Source organism: Leuciscus leuciscus, assembly GCF_965113295.1.
Source record: "Leuciscus leuciscus genome assembly, chromosome: 19".
Classification (NCBI taxonomy): domain Eukaryota; kingdom Metazoa; phylum Chordata; class Actinopteri; order Cypriniformes; family Leuciscidae; genus Leuciscus; species Leuciscus leuciscus.
In genome coordinates, this window is record NC_138743.1 from 13,284,250 (window position 1) to 13,298,691 (window position 14,442).

A 14,442-nucleotide genomic window follows, 5' to 3' on the forward strand; every position below is an offset into this window, starting at 1 on the left:
TATACTCTTTTAATATATTACATTTAATATTATTTAATACTATATACTGTATATAGACACACACACACACACATACAAATAAACACAAACAATAAAAAGGCATTATAAATTAAATGTAATATTGTTTTAAATTGCATAATTGCAAATTAAAAGTGATTAATTGCAATTAATGTTACATTTATTAGTAAGACATATGCCTATCTTAGGCATATGTACATTCAATATATACGTAAACTTGTAAAATTTCTAAATGTAGGTGTAAAGTCTGCTGTCCTGCAAGACTATTACATAAATGAACTCACCCCGGCCAGTTTACAGCCTTGCCATCTTCTGCTTGACCTTTGCCCTTCCTGAGCTGCTCCTCCAGTGACGTCACACGGGAGACGAGCTCCTGCAGCTCTCGGTCTTGCTTGGGCTGGCGGGGGAGAGAACCGAAGCCGTCAGACGATTGCCAGCCCTCGTCCTCCTCAGCTGTACTCTGTGCCTCAGAGTTATCCAAGCCCCAGTTGACCTTACGAAGAGTGCTGACTGGAGTTTGATCACGCATTTGGGCCTGCAAGCTACGTATCTGAGCCTGAGATCGGGACAGCTGACCGCGCATGTCCTCTACCAGCTGCTGCAGGTACGTCACGTCATGTTCAGTCTTCCCAGAGTTCATTGAGCTGGGACCACCCCACCACTGAGAGTCGCCATCACGATAGGAGAGAGATGTGCACAGCTCCAGATCATCAAACTCTGCAGCAGAGCAAGAAGTACATTTTGATATTGTGTTCAGAAAGTAAAAATTCAAGTCACCTTTATTTATATAGCACTTTTTATAATACAGATTGTTTCAAATCAGCTTTACAGTGATAACAGGAAATTAATGCAACAAAGATAAGTATTTACTATGCAACAAAAATAAATATGACTTTAAGAAATGAATGCCCCCTAGTGGTAACACCAGATGATATTACCTGGACTGCTGGTGTCTTCTCTCTCTGCCTCATTCTCACTGCGGCCACATGTTTCATAACCCAGATCCTGGATGTCCACCTGGACCTGCTTACTGTCCTGCTGTACTGAGGTTTCCGCTAAACGAATGACCAGATAAACCTTTCATTTAAAGCTTTCTATTTATGTGCGTTAGTAAGTGTTAATATTCATACTGTAATAATCATAGACTTATGACAAAAATACCCTTTAAATTATTATAGTATTTCATGATGTCAGATTTATTCATTTTAGTTCATTTTACTCATGCATCTAATTTTAGCCTACAAAAATATTTTAGTTGACAAGAAAGTGTAAAATTAAACCAAATATTCAAACATTTTATATATTAATTTAAACATACCACCATTTAACAAAAATCAATTTGAAAACTTTTTAGGGTCCTTGTTTAAAAATAATAATAATTATCTCCTGAAATAACTAAATATGGTTATAATTGAGTACACTATTGTAATAAAATTTTGTTTATTCTACATATGTTCGTTATTCATTGCATGTTTACGAACTATCATTCTAAATGGGTTCGCCAAATGGCATTCTGACTATCTAAGCAATATGCGTTCATTAACAATCGTTTCTGCAAGCAGTTTCATTGATGATGTCGTGTTTACACTCACTGAGCAGTTCTCTGTAATCTTTGAGTTGTTCGGCTTGAGCTTGAACTGTGGCCTCTGACACCATGAGTCTCTCCTGAAGCTCTCTGCTCTCCTGCTGGACCTGCTCAAGGTCAGACTTCAGACACACCGAATCCTTTTCATTAGGCTGAAACACAAATATGCATGAACGTTAGCAGTAAAAACCTATGGACAATATTTACCCTCAGATGTAAAGTCAAACTCACCTCTGTACCAAATGCTTCCACCAGTTGTCCATCGGACCTATCTGATGTGTTCTTCAGTCCATCATTCTGAGGTTTTCTTCCTGTCACCGTACTCTTGAGCTCCTCATTTTCAGAGCATAGAGTAAAGAAAGCTTTCCTGTTTCAGGAACACACGCATTCAAATAATTTCACACTTTTTCACTGCAAAATAGCCTTTGTAACTATGTTTGTTATATGGATAGCTGTACCTCATCTGAGAGAGAGAGGAGAAGCCAGCCTTTTCCAGCTGGGACTTGAGCTCCATCAGCTCTCTCTCTACTGCCCTCTTCTGCTCCACCAGTAGCTTGACCTCGGTCAGGCCCGGACCTTCAGCTACTGCATCCTGGCAGCCTTTAAGACCTGTATGCTGATCACAGCTCTGTGAAAGGAGAAAGACTATGGTTAGGAAAATGATTAGGAGACCTGTGCTATACTTCAAAATAAACTATGACTGTAGCCTCTGTATATAGTGCACTCAGAATTATACATTTTATATGCATCAATCCACATTTGATGTCTTGTAAAAAGGTTGTTCTTGATATTTTACACTTCAGGCAGATGTCTTATGGAAGACTGCAATAACATCTGTAGTTTAGTACAGTAATTGTGTAATATATAGTTCAGTGTTGTTATCGTTAACCAAAACTAAATTAACAAATAAAAACCTGAAAACTTTTTGTTAAATGAAATAAAGCTGAAATAATATATATATATATATATATATATATATATATATATATATATATATATATATATAAAAAATAAAGTAATTTTAATTTATTTTAGTTTCAGTTTTGATTTTAAGTTTATTTCATTTATTTATTTATTCAAAACACCTAAACATTTAACTAAAATTTAAATGAAAACTGCAAATATAAATGAAAAGCTAATATTATAAATATTTATAACTGTGGTATAATATTGCAGATTTTTACTATGATTACTTATACTATTACTATTGTATATAACACATATTACAATTATTTCTCATATGTACTTTTTGATTTATTTTGCATACATTTTTTTTCTTTCCTAATTTTAAAATAAATAATATTGATATTTACATTTTTTTATCTCCCTTTATAACATAAAGCACTTTGAATTACCATTGTGTATGAAATATACTATGTAAATAAATGTGCCTTGCAATTCGATTGTATGGTATAAGTCAGTATGGTTGTAGAATTTAAAAATGTTTGTATGCTGCAACTTACTATGGTATAGTAAGCTAAATTTAAATATTTGAAATTCAATGTAAATGCAAAATATGTTTCAGATTTGCTTTATATATTATATCTTCAGACAAGAACGGGTATTGTTCAAAATTCATGTATAGCTTTGATGAAAGGTTTTGATCCACTTCAAATGTTGACTACTGTACATACAGTACTATAAAGCTTTCAGCATGTTGACATACCTGTATGCTGAGCAGAGACTGAGCAGTCAGTTTGGAGCGTTCCTCGTCTTCGGCACTGTCAGCAAACTCACTATTGCAGTCTTCATCCTCCTCCTCTCCATCATCTGATGTGAAACCTAGAGGAAAAAGTGTTGCATTGTTAGTACAGAAATACACCCAAACGCATTCACACACTCACATAGACACTGTACACTGACTGTTGCATGCGTCACTATGGAGACTAGTGAACATAATACTCTAATGAGGCTCGTCTTACTGACAATGGGCTTCTCTGAGTAACCTTTCATCAGCAACGTATTCACAAACTATCCAGGATCATTTTGACTCTCAGTGACTAACAGATTCTCCAGGCCAGTATGCACACAAAAAAACAAGCAGAAAGACAGGAAGAACAGGAGCAAATAGATAAAAATACTCATTTCCTGAGCGGCAGCACTGCCCAGTTTTGGTTTCGTTTCATCACTGTACAAGTTAATATGTTTTGCACAAGTTCACAGAATATTGAAAAGGTCTGTTTTGAGTGCTGTATTGTAAAATCAGTGGTATATTAATCTTTTCTGCAGCTGACTTTAAAAAAAGGATTAGAAAACAAAGTGTAAACGTTATGACTTGTATGTCTAATGGGATGCTAAATCTATCAGCACCTTGTATTGTAACTACAGGGAAACTAGACTCTGGAAAGAGGTTTAGCTGTTTATAGCCAACTAGATTCTAGAATTATTGAATATTACAATTTGAGCATGTATAAAAGGGAAGCTGCTACATGCTCTACACATTTAGGAATGCTCAAAGTGGAGCTAAGGGCTGGTGTGTATTGCATTCATATACTAATGACTAGAGTCAATTTGACATTATAATTTCATGACAGATATAAATATATAAAATATATATTGATATAAATCAGCTACTGATAAGTTTTGAGAATGAGTGATTGACAGGATTGTTATTCTGGACTGTGTTTGACACAGGAGCTCAGCTGTGTATGTTGTGTAATATCCGAAAACTACATTTCTAGGACTTTTTGTCAAATATTTTCGCTGCATATACTGCATGGATCAGTTATAAACACACAAAGGGGAACGTGTTTGGTTAGGTTTACTGTGCCGTATTTAAACTTGGGCATTGACTGTGCTTGTGACTTTGGGAAATGAAAGAATAGAAAGAGAAGATAAAGATATAGAAGAGAAAGGATCAGCCCCGAAGGCCCGATATATGTCCCAGTATAAAAAGAATAAACAGGTTTTCACCATAACACCCAGTATTTTTCCTTTTGAGTATATTTCATCAAATAATTTACTGAGAGTCAAAACGATCATGGTACATACAAAAATATGAAAACTAAATATGAAAGCACAACACACATCAAGCAAATGTCCATAAAGGCATCAGTTAGGCAGTGACATTATGTATTCAGCTCAATACTAAGTGCAAACAATCTGTATGACATGCTACAAACATCAGTTCTTGTTATTTTGCATGCAGAGACACACTTGTTATCATATATTAAACCTATGCTCTTAACCTATTAAACAAATCATTATTCTAAATGAACACAGCAGCACTTAAATACAGTGAAACTGTAATGTTTTGGTACTAGTCCTTCTAGAGTCCATTTTGTTACAGGTTTCTACAGTGAACACAGTGACAGTAAAATAATATAATGCACACTTTTTTGTAGTCCTCAAATTAATATATTACGTTTTTTGCTTTTCTCTTTAAATTAATTAAGTATAGCGAACTACATGGAATATCTGAATAAAAATAAACAAAATGAGCTCAAATACAAATGATTGCACTGTTAAAAACAAAAAAAATTCAAAAACCTCATGCACACAGATAAGAGGAAACATAAGTAAACATTTTGTTAGAATCCATAACAATAGTATCTATGAGGCTCTAGTGGCTTCAAATAACAAAAAAATTCACAATTCAGTCTTTAGTTATTAATAATTTCAAACATTTGTTAATCTCAGAACATGCTTATATAGTAATTATGAACATGATTGAAATGCACAAAGCATCATTTGTCCTCTGCAGCCCAGGAGAACCCACATTACAGACCAAACCGCAGCCTGTCCCCACCTCCAAAATCAGCATGTCCTGTTTCCATGGGCACCAGTGGATCCAAAACAGCCTGCTTAAAAAATAATAATCATACAGTACACATATGAAAAGCTGAAACTGTACAGTAGACATGCCTGCTGATTCAGTCTGTTTTGTTAAAGCTCAGTTGTTTGTGTTGACGCTCTTGACTTACCTTGTGATTAATGCAGGTGGCATCGTGATGTTCCACCTTCTCTCTCAGCACCTGCAGCTCTTGGGTCAGTTGCTCTACCAGTGGTAAACCTGATGGCTCCACTAACTGCATCTGCAGGTCCTGAAAAACAAACTTGATAAATATACATGTGTACTACTAAAAGATACAATTTTAAACTCAGAGCCTAAACACAAACCTTGATGATTTCCTCTTTGACGCTCACAGTCCTGCTTAAGGCCTCTAGATCTGAGACCTGGGCCTGGAGCCGGTCTTGGTGGGACGCCAGGGTGGAGCGCAGGGCGGTAAGCTGGTTCTGGGCCTCTCTTTCTCTGCGCAGAGTCAACTGGAGCTCATCCTGAAGCGCCTGAGTGTCGACTTCGGTTAACTGAGGGTTTGAAGACCCAAGCTGCCTGCGTAGCTCCTGCAATCGAGCGGTCTGTTCAGCCATTACCTGACCCACACGCCCTGCAGAATCCTGGGAGATTGAGTGTCAGGTTAAAAAGCTATTTAAAGCTCAGGAGATATATTCGGCTTTTAACGATGCCTGTAGTTTAGAGATCAGTGATAGAGTGTCACCTTTATGTACTGCTCTCTTGAGTTGATGGTGTTCAGAAGGTTTTGGACCTGTGAGTGATGCTCTTGAGTCTGTCTGGTGCGGTCCGACAGAAGCTCCTGGAACAAGCGCTCCTTCAGCTGCAGCCGAGACTTGAGCTCCTCAGCCACCTCACTGGACCCGACTGACACCTTACTGAGCAGAACCGAAGTCATATCCTGCAGAGATGCATGGTGGATGGAATAAAGCAAGTTGAAAAGAACATGGATATGCAATATATCTTAAGCATGTGTTCACCTCCGCCTCTTTAGTGCGTGTGTGCAGTGACGTCTGCAGCTGGCTGATTAAAGTGTCTCTTTCTCTCAGGCTGCGCATGTGTGACTCCTCTCTCTCACGCTGAACACCCTGAGCATTGCGCCAGGCCTCACACACCTGCTCCAGCTCTAAACCTTTGCCACGCAGCAACAACTCCAGACTCTGTAATGATAAGCACAGACAAAATAGTTTTAAACAAATTCAATGCTGGTATTCACAATTTTAAGCAGGATGCACGTGCGCCATCAATACCGTGATTGTTTCCTCGTTGTTGGAAAGCACACATCGAAGTTTCTCCAGGTCTCTGTCTTTCTCCCTCAGTAGCAGTTGCAGTTTACGCACCTCGTCTTCTTTCTGTTCCATGCACGTGAACTTCTCGTCTACCGCTCGCTAAGAAAGGCCAGGGAAAGTTTGATATCGCACATTTCATACACAATAATAATTTAAAGAAAATATTGTCTTTTAATTAACACCTTTATTCAGCGAGGATGCATTTATAATGATTTATATTTTAAATAAATGCTGTTCTTTCGAACTACATCAAAAAATCCTGAACAAAAATTCTCTCACAGTTTCCATAATTTTAATATTAAGCAGAACAACTGTTTTTAACATTGACAATGATAATAAATGTGACAATTGAAGACTGGAGTAATAGCTGAAAATTCAGCTTTGCCATCACAGGAATAAATTATATTTTAAAGTGTTTTGAAATAGGCAGTTATTTTATATTTCACAATATTACTGTTTGTTGATCAAATAAATTAAGCATTGTTGAGCATAAGAGACTTACTTTAAAAACATTCAAAAACAACTTAGTACTAGTGTATATAAGGCCATTTTGTGTCACTTAAAATAATTCAAGAACATTAAGACAAATAAAAAAAAATGTATAAAAAAGAAAGAAGACAAAGAAATATTTAGTAATTAATAATTAAAAAATAAATAAAATATATATTTTTTTAATAATTCAAAATTATTTTATTAATATTAATTATAATAATACTGTATGTTTGGTAAATGTGTGTTTATGTACCTCCAATGCTCTGTCTCTTTCCTGAATGCGTTGTTTGAGCTTGAAGATGAGGTTGTCTTTATTTCCGGCAGGCTCTTTCTGACCATCCACCAGCTCACTGTAGTCCTGATCAAGAGTATATAGCATCAAAGATTTACATCCTTACAGTAAGTCTATCAGTACTAAAACTAGAACTAATAATCAAAATGTTATTTGTATTTCTTACTAGTAACAGTTGTTCTTTGTGCTCTAGTGAGGTCTTTAGTTCTCGGATGGTCTTCTCTCTTTCCTCGACCTCTTTCTCTCTCTGTCTCCCTTCATCTCTCCATTTCTCCTCCATTTGCTGCACCTCAAAGCGAGCCCTCTCTAGAGCAGCAAGTAGATCGTGGTTGTGTGTTTCTGCCTCCTGGTGGTGCTGCAGGGCTCCCTGCAGGTCAGCCTGGAGGCGCTGGTTTTCTCGGGACAGGTCATCTTCTCGCCTCTGGCCCTGCTGCTGTGCTCTTTGAAGGCCCTGCAGCTCAAGCTGGGCTGAGAACAGAGAGCCCTGGAGGTCCAACAGATCAGCCTGCAGACGGCTAGGAGCCACACCAGACACCTGCACCAATGAGAAGTCAGGACGGTGGGACAGAGAACCAGATATAGTCATCAAAATGGGTTTATCGGAGTCATTCCCAAGTGGTTGTAATAAAACATTGTCGACAATGAGAAAGTGTAAAACAGTGTGTGATCTGTGAGCTTTACTGAAGGAGGATTCCCACCTGCTGCTGCTGGAGCTGGAAATGGTTGTTCTGTTGTTTCAGAGAGTGCAGAAGCTCATTCTGCTCTTCAGTGAGCCGATGGAGATCAGTAATCTAGTATAAAACACATTATTTTATATTAATATTACATTATTAATATAGTTTAAGTCCCAGACTAAATTCATTTGAGACATTTATGTAGATTATTATTTTTTAAAAGAAACAATTTGGATGGTTTGACAGTTTAATGTTATTTTTGAGTCCATTATCTAAAAAATCCAAAAGCCAAACAGTGTGTCTCAAGCCTGTGAGGAATGCCTGATATTCCAGTCACTGCTTTGTGCTTGAGGGGCAGACATACCTCACAGTCTTTAGTGTTGAGCGAGTCACTCAAGGTCTGTATTGTTCTCTCTTGACCACATGCTGCTTCTCTGACAGAACGTAGTTCACTTTCCATGTCCCCGAGCCTCTGCTGTAACTTCTGTGCAGACAAACAAAAGAGCTCAGTGCAATAATGATTTAATGATTCTCATCCCCGTTGAGACATAACAATGCCATAGCAACAAAACATAGCAAACAACAGTACACCATATGAACATGACAGTCAAAAGACAAAAAGACTGCTTGATGAAACAGCTTTTACATTTGATGTCAATACCTTATTGCTGGTCTCGCTTTCTCGGATCTTGGTCTGGAGAGACTGGACCTGCTGTTGGGCCTTCTGCAGCTCGCTCACACACTGACCCGCTGCGTTCTCATACTCCGCCAGCTGACACTGCTGCTCCTCAATCAACCTCTGAGACACAGACACATCACACAAACAAATGCTTTAAACTATAGGATTATTGTTACTTGTTTCAGAGACAGCAAAGTTTATTCAACTAGCTAGGGAATAATAACATGAATCAATCCAAATCAAATTCATTCATGTCTTACTTTAAATAAACACCTTGCATAATATATAGTCTGCAATTACTAAATGAGCATATATGCTTGAAAACTGTATTGATGTGAGTTAGAGGACAGGCGCGGTGCAGAACAAACAGTTATGACCATAGCCTCACTCAACAACTTCCTCAGGATGTCCTATTTTTCCATGGCGGCATGCCGTCCACTTCCTTGTTTTTTATTTTCACTTAGAATCATTTCTTCATCATCTATCATATCATCTTATAATAAAAAATATAAATTAGTCTCTATAATAAATAAAGACTTGACTGTGCACAAAAATAAAAGTTTGTCTAGCACAATAGGGGTAGCACCAGTAACTGGAGGATAATGTTTCTGATCCAGCCCTGCATACAGTAACATACAGTGATTACAACTGGTTGTGTGTAGTACAATAGTGCAGGCTGTGAACACTAAAGATCAGATTACTCGCACTGCCTGTTGCTTTATCTGTCACTACCTATCAGGGTTTACCTTTTGATAGGTTAGATTAAACATTACATACAATTATATTGCTAAAAAGATCATACTTAAAGGATTAGTTCACTTCAAAATAAAAATACTGTCATAATTTACTGCTTAACACAAAATAAACTATTTGAAGAATGTCGGCAAACAAACAGTTGATGTACGTTACTCCATTGACTTCCATAGTATTTATTTTCCTACTATGGGTCTCATCAACTGTCTGGTTAATGACATTCTTCAAAATATCTTCCTTTGATGTTCAATACAGGTTTAAAACAACTTGAGGGTGAGTAAATGATGACAGAATATTCATTTCGAAGTGAACTATTCCTTTAATGCTGTTTTTTAAGATATATACACTCTATCGTTCAAAAGTGTAGGTTGGTAAGATTTCTTAATTGTATTAAAAGAAGTCTCTTATGCTCACCAAGCCTGCATTTATTTGATAAAAAATACAGTAGAAATTGTGAAATATTATTACAATTTAAAATAAATGTGTTCTATTTTAATATATTTAAAAATGTAGTTTATTCCTGTGATGCAAAGCTGAATTTTCAGCATCATTACTCTAGTCTTCAGTGTCACATGATCCTCATTCTAATATGCTGATTTGATGCTCAAAAAACATTTCTTATGATCAATGCTGAAAACAGCTGTGCTGCTTAATATTTTTATAGAAACCTTGGCACATTTTTTTTCAAGATTGTAACATAAATGTCTTTCCTGTCACTTTTGATCAATTTAATGCATTCTTGCTGAATAAAAGTTGCTGACCCCAAACTTTTCAACATTTACACAGCCAATATGCATTCATTAGAAGAGCAAGAATATAGCACTCCTTTTGGAACTGGCCTGTTGCTCACAACAACAGTTGCTATGTAAGAGTTGCTAAGAAGATGATGGGTAACCTAGTAATCAAAAGCAATCAGAAAGCTGGAGAGCTCTGGGAACAAAAAAAAGCCTGAGGGAGTCCTTGATCAACTCATCTAGTTAGTATCCTATAAATTCATCTTTCCTCTTTCTTAATATAGGCCTACGTTGTACAAACAGACCGTCCAAAGATGATTCTTTCCAAACAACCCTCATTAATTCCTCCTTTTTTTCATTCAGATTTTTTTTTTTCTGAGAATCCGTAGATCTTCTCATGTACCTTCTCAAGCCCTGATGGCTTGCACTGAATGTAATCATCCAACCACAGGTCTTCCATTTCTGCCAACTCAAGTTGAAGCTCCTGCTGGATGCTAGAAGGAGCATCTGGAAGATGGGGGGAAAGGGGAAACTCCATCCCAGTGGGAGTCACCTGGAGCAGAGGGTAAGGACTCTCCATGGGTGTAGCGTTAGGTTTGAGGAGTACAGGAATCCGACTACCTCTGTGACTCTGGAGAGGGTGATATTCAAAGCTTTTAAGCAGGCTGAGGGCAATATCAAGTCCACACACAGAACCAGGCCGTGACTCTGGCCTCCTGATAGTAGATTGTTCCTCTTCAGACTCTCCCTGCATGGTGTTAGGAAGGATCTTTGAATGAGACTCTTGGGTGAGATCTACAGCAGTGTCCAAAGACTCCACAGAGGAGCCAGGACTTATGCAGAAGGGCTCTTGATCACTGGGGCAGCGAGTTTGGTTGTTCTCGACCGGTTCGGGTTCTGGTGGAGGTGCGGATGGGACGGTCTCCTCAGCGCTGTCCTGAACACTACCGGAGTAGCGTGTGGAGGGTCCACAGGAAGTGCTCCGACCCACTTTCCTGGGAACCTTGCAGACAGCCTCATAATCTGAATCTGCCACTCGCAGCGCAGCGCATCCTTTGCACTTCCTGGGTCGGGGACATGGACTGGCATCCGCTGCCGCATGGCACTGATGGTGAGGGCATTGGTGGTCTTGAACCTGCTCTTGAGCGCCTTGCTCAGCCCATGACTCATAGACAGAGTATGTCAGATCTTCCTGCAGTAGAGCACTGTATTCAACTTCAGTCAACTTGGAGAAGTCCACTACAGGAGAGTCCGAAGCACCATCATCCACTCCAAAATCATCAGCATTGTTTTTGCGGTACAGTCCGCCGATGCACTGTCTGAGCCTGTCTTTCTCCAACAAGAGCTTCTGCATCCGTTCGACTGACAACGCCTCCACCCTGGCGATCACAGTGTCGAAGCGATACATTCGGTCCAGCATGAAGGTACACTTGCTGCAGGCGAATTCTCCCCGGCCATCTCGGGTCATCTCCTTGCCCAACGCATAGGACAGCAGCACCTGCAGACTCAGCTTGGCAGTTGGGTGGAAGATCCATCTGCGTTGGTTACCATACAGCTCCCTTGCACAGATTCGACACAAGTCCTTCATCTTTGAGTCCAACATCATAAATCTTCAATTGAATAATAATCTAGAGGTGTTTGTGCCAAGACTATACCAAGAGCGAAAGTGAAGATGTCATGACATATAGAGATCTTATATTTCTATTTTTCTTCAGTTCCCATCAATTGAAAATAAGACATTAAAAAAATCTTTATATGTATATCAATTGGAAACTATATTACTTTCACGTCAGGTTGTTTATCATAGATTAACGTTAGATGAGGACTTTCATTTATCCCAGACAATCCACTATTTCTTAAAGTTGTAGTATTTTATGTCCTTATTTATGTCCTTGAGATCGATCTTTAAATATATATATCGCTGGAAATAAATCTCGATTTAGATTTTAATGTCCAGATGCTTGTCCTCGTCAATGGAAATTAAGATGCGTGTTTTGTCCTTCACTCGCGCGGTCCAGATAATGTTTCATTCGCTCTTCTGTGAAGACGCCGACATGACAGGACATCATTTAAATCCCAACGCCCGACTCCGGTTTAAAACACGAGTCATTTTCATATAACCATCATTACGATTTGTAAACGGAAACAATATCATATTCTATCCCCAGAATATCTGCCAATATTCTGTGTATAACCGGGTCTCAATGAATGTGCAGGCAGTGAAGCTGCAAACGATGTGGCAAAAGTGAGGCAGGGAAAATGGCGCGTACCATTTTCTGGACAAAAAGGGGGGGTCGCAAATATGCGTTTCTACAATAAATGCTACTTATTTAAAACGTAGCAACGGCTGTTGACTTCCGAATACGCAATAAAACTACAGCTACTATCTAAATCGTCGTTTTATTGTTCATTACTTGTCAACGGTGTTTTTGTAAATTCTCTGATCACCCCTCGGTATATGTAGTGCTACCGGCCGAACAAAGGGAACAAGCCAAGAAAACGCTGACACTACTTTACATACTAATTTCCATTTTCGAAAGGAAGTGCGACTGGGAAAGTGATTTTGATTTTCATACGCCCTGGTTTTATAGTATCTATCTACACCACTGATATAAATATTCCTTCTTACGATCCTGAATTTGTGTGAATGGTTGTTTTTATTAACATTAATAATTGTGCAGTTGTATTGGGTAAATTAATTACTGCATTTTAGCACTGCTTGTAAATGGCAGCAATGAAGAATGTCATTTGTTGATTTTACAAAGATTTAAACATCCAGATTTGCTATCAACAACCACATGAGCCATTCAACCTTGTAAGGGATAGATGGATCAATCTCTTATAAATTACTATTGATTCTAGCTAGAAATAACTGAATGATGTCATGTTTTATGGCATGTTTGCACATACTGGCAGTTTTTGGTGTCCCTGTGTGAATTTTTCATTCAAATGTCTCTAGAATTTAGACAATGGAGACAGAACACCATAACAGTGCTAAAACACAAAACAGCCTTAATCAAAAACCTATTTATCCTAATCAGGCAAATGTAGTATTATCTCACTGTTTATGTCAACCAGTGACAGTGATGGCAATGAGCTGTTGTGAGACAGTAAAATTAACTGTGTTTTCATTATTATTCTGTGTACAGTGTGATGTAAATGATTGTATATTTTAGGCCTAAATTACATTTTGAAAAATCACTTCAAAGTTGAAATACTTAGTTTAACTGTGGGAAAGAAAGTGTTAGGATTTCAAAAATAGATGTCATCACTTGTCACCTTGCAAACCCAGGTTAAACAAGAAACCGAATACTGCATATACCTTTAACCCCTCAGATGGATAATGTTTTTTGTCTATGGCATGACAAAAATGACTTACAAGAGCAAATAGCAGCACTGAAAGTATAATACATGAAAATACCAAATATATTTATATATAAAAAACCCAGAAAAACAGCTTGGATTGGATGACAAATGGCAAGTGCTGTGAAATACTAACATGCTGTTCGATTTTTAAAATGGTTGTAAATGTGTGTGCTCGTGTGCAGTCGCAGCTTGCTATGGCTGTACACTAGATGTCGCTCTCAGCTCACTGGTTTCTTCTGTAAAATTACAGCCATTTTCCTAAAAATGGGACCATTCATTCATACCTTTAGATTGACTTATAAAATAATACAATTAAAAGTCTTACTTGCATCTCCTGCTCTGTGCTGCTTTTTCCGTGAGCCAGTTCTTCTCTGGGGGTCTAAAAAAAAGAAAACAATATGTACCCTACTTCTTTACAAAACAAGCCATGACACAGTTTAAAAGACTAATATAAACATTTGATTTTGTAGTTCTGTTTAACCCTGTAAAGCCTGACATATGATTATTTGGAATGTTATTTTTCATATAAAAAAAAAAAGTTTGCATGTTTTTGTTGATTATACATCAGGCTTTTATGACTCTGAGGCCCAAACTGAGCAAAAAATATGCAATTTGTTGCCAAAAAGTAAGAAGAAATTCTGATAGCTTGTAATGTAAATCAGTAAGATCTTTATAACAGTATAGCAGACTACTTAAAATGCATATAAATTTGACACATCACTCTATATCTCCCAATAATAATAGTTCATAAAATATTTAAATGCTTA

At 37.7% G+C, this 14,442-nt stretch overlaps 1 protein-coding gene across 7 annotated transcripts in view; it reads right to left on the reverse strand.

Moving 5' to 3' along the window:
* pde4dip (phosphodiesterase 4D interacting protein) overlaps positions 1-14,442 on the reverse strand; it is a 66,415-nt gene that overhangs the window by 18,823 nt on the left and 33,150 nt on the right. For 2 of the 7 annotated variants that reach the window (XM_082148683.1, XM_082148684.1), the window contains exons 9-26: positions 14,001-14,054; positions 8,805-8,942; positions 8,508-8,627; positions 8,168-8,260; positions 7,636-8,004; positions 7,431-7,535; positions 6,647-6,784; positions 6,377-6,556; positions 6,103-6,297; positions 5,723-6,001; positions 5,527-5,646; positions 5,352-5,406; positions 3,270-3,385; positions 2,062-2,231; positions 1,835-1,970; positions 1,611-1,755; positions 957-1,073; positions 303-735 (exon numbers count right to left, since the gene is read on the reverse strand). In XM_082148683.1, the coding sequence (XP_082004809.1) occupies positions 303-735; positions 957-1,073; positions 1,611-1,755; positions 1,835-1,970; positions 2,062-2,231; positions 3,270-3,385; positions 5,352-5,406; positions 5,527-5,646; positions 5,723-6,001; positions 6,103-6,297; positions 6,377-6,556; positions 6,647-6,784; positions 7,431-7,535; positions 7,636-8,004; positions 8,168-8,260; positions 8,508-8,627; positions 8,805-8,942; positions 14,001-14,054 (2,963 nt within the window). Of the gene's footprint in view, positions 1-302; positions 736-956; positions 1,074-1,610; positions 1,756-1,834; positions 1,971-2,061; positions 2,232-3,269; positions 3,386-5,351; positions 5,407-5,526; positions 5,647-5,722; positions 6,002-6,102; positions 6,298-6,376; positions 6,557-6,646; positions 6,785-7,430; positions 7,536-7,635; positions 8,005-8,167; positions 8,261-8,507; positions 8,628-8,804; positions 8,943-10,712; positions 13,656-14,000; positions 14,055-14,442 lie in introns of those variants that run through there. The other 5 variants (XM_082148680.1, XM_082148678.1, XM_082148679.1 and 2 more) reach the window with 4 other exon arrangements.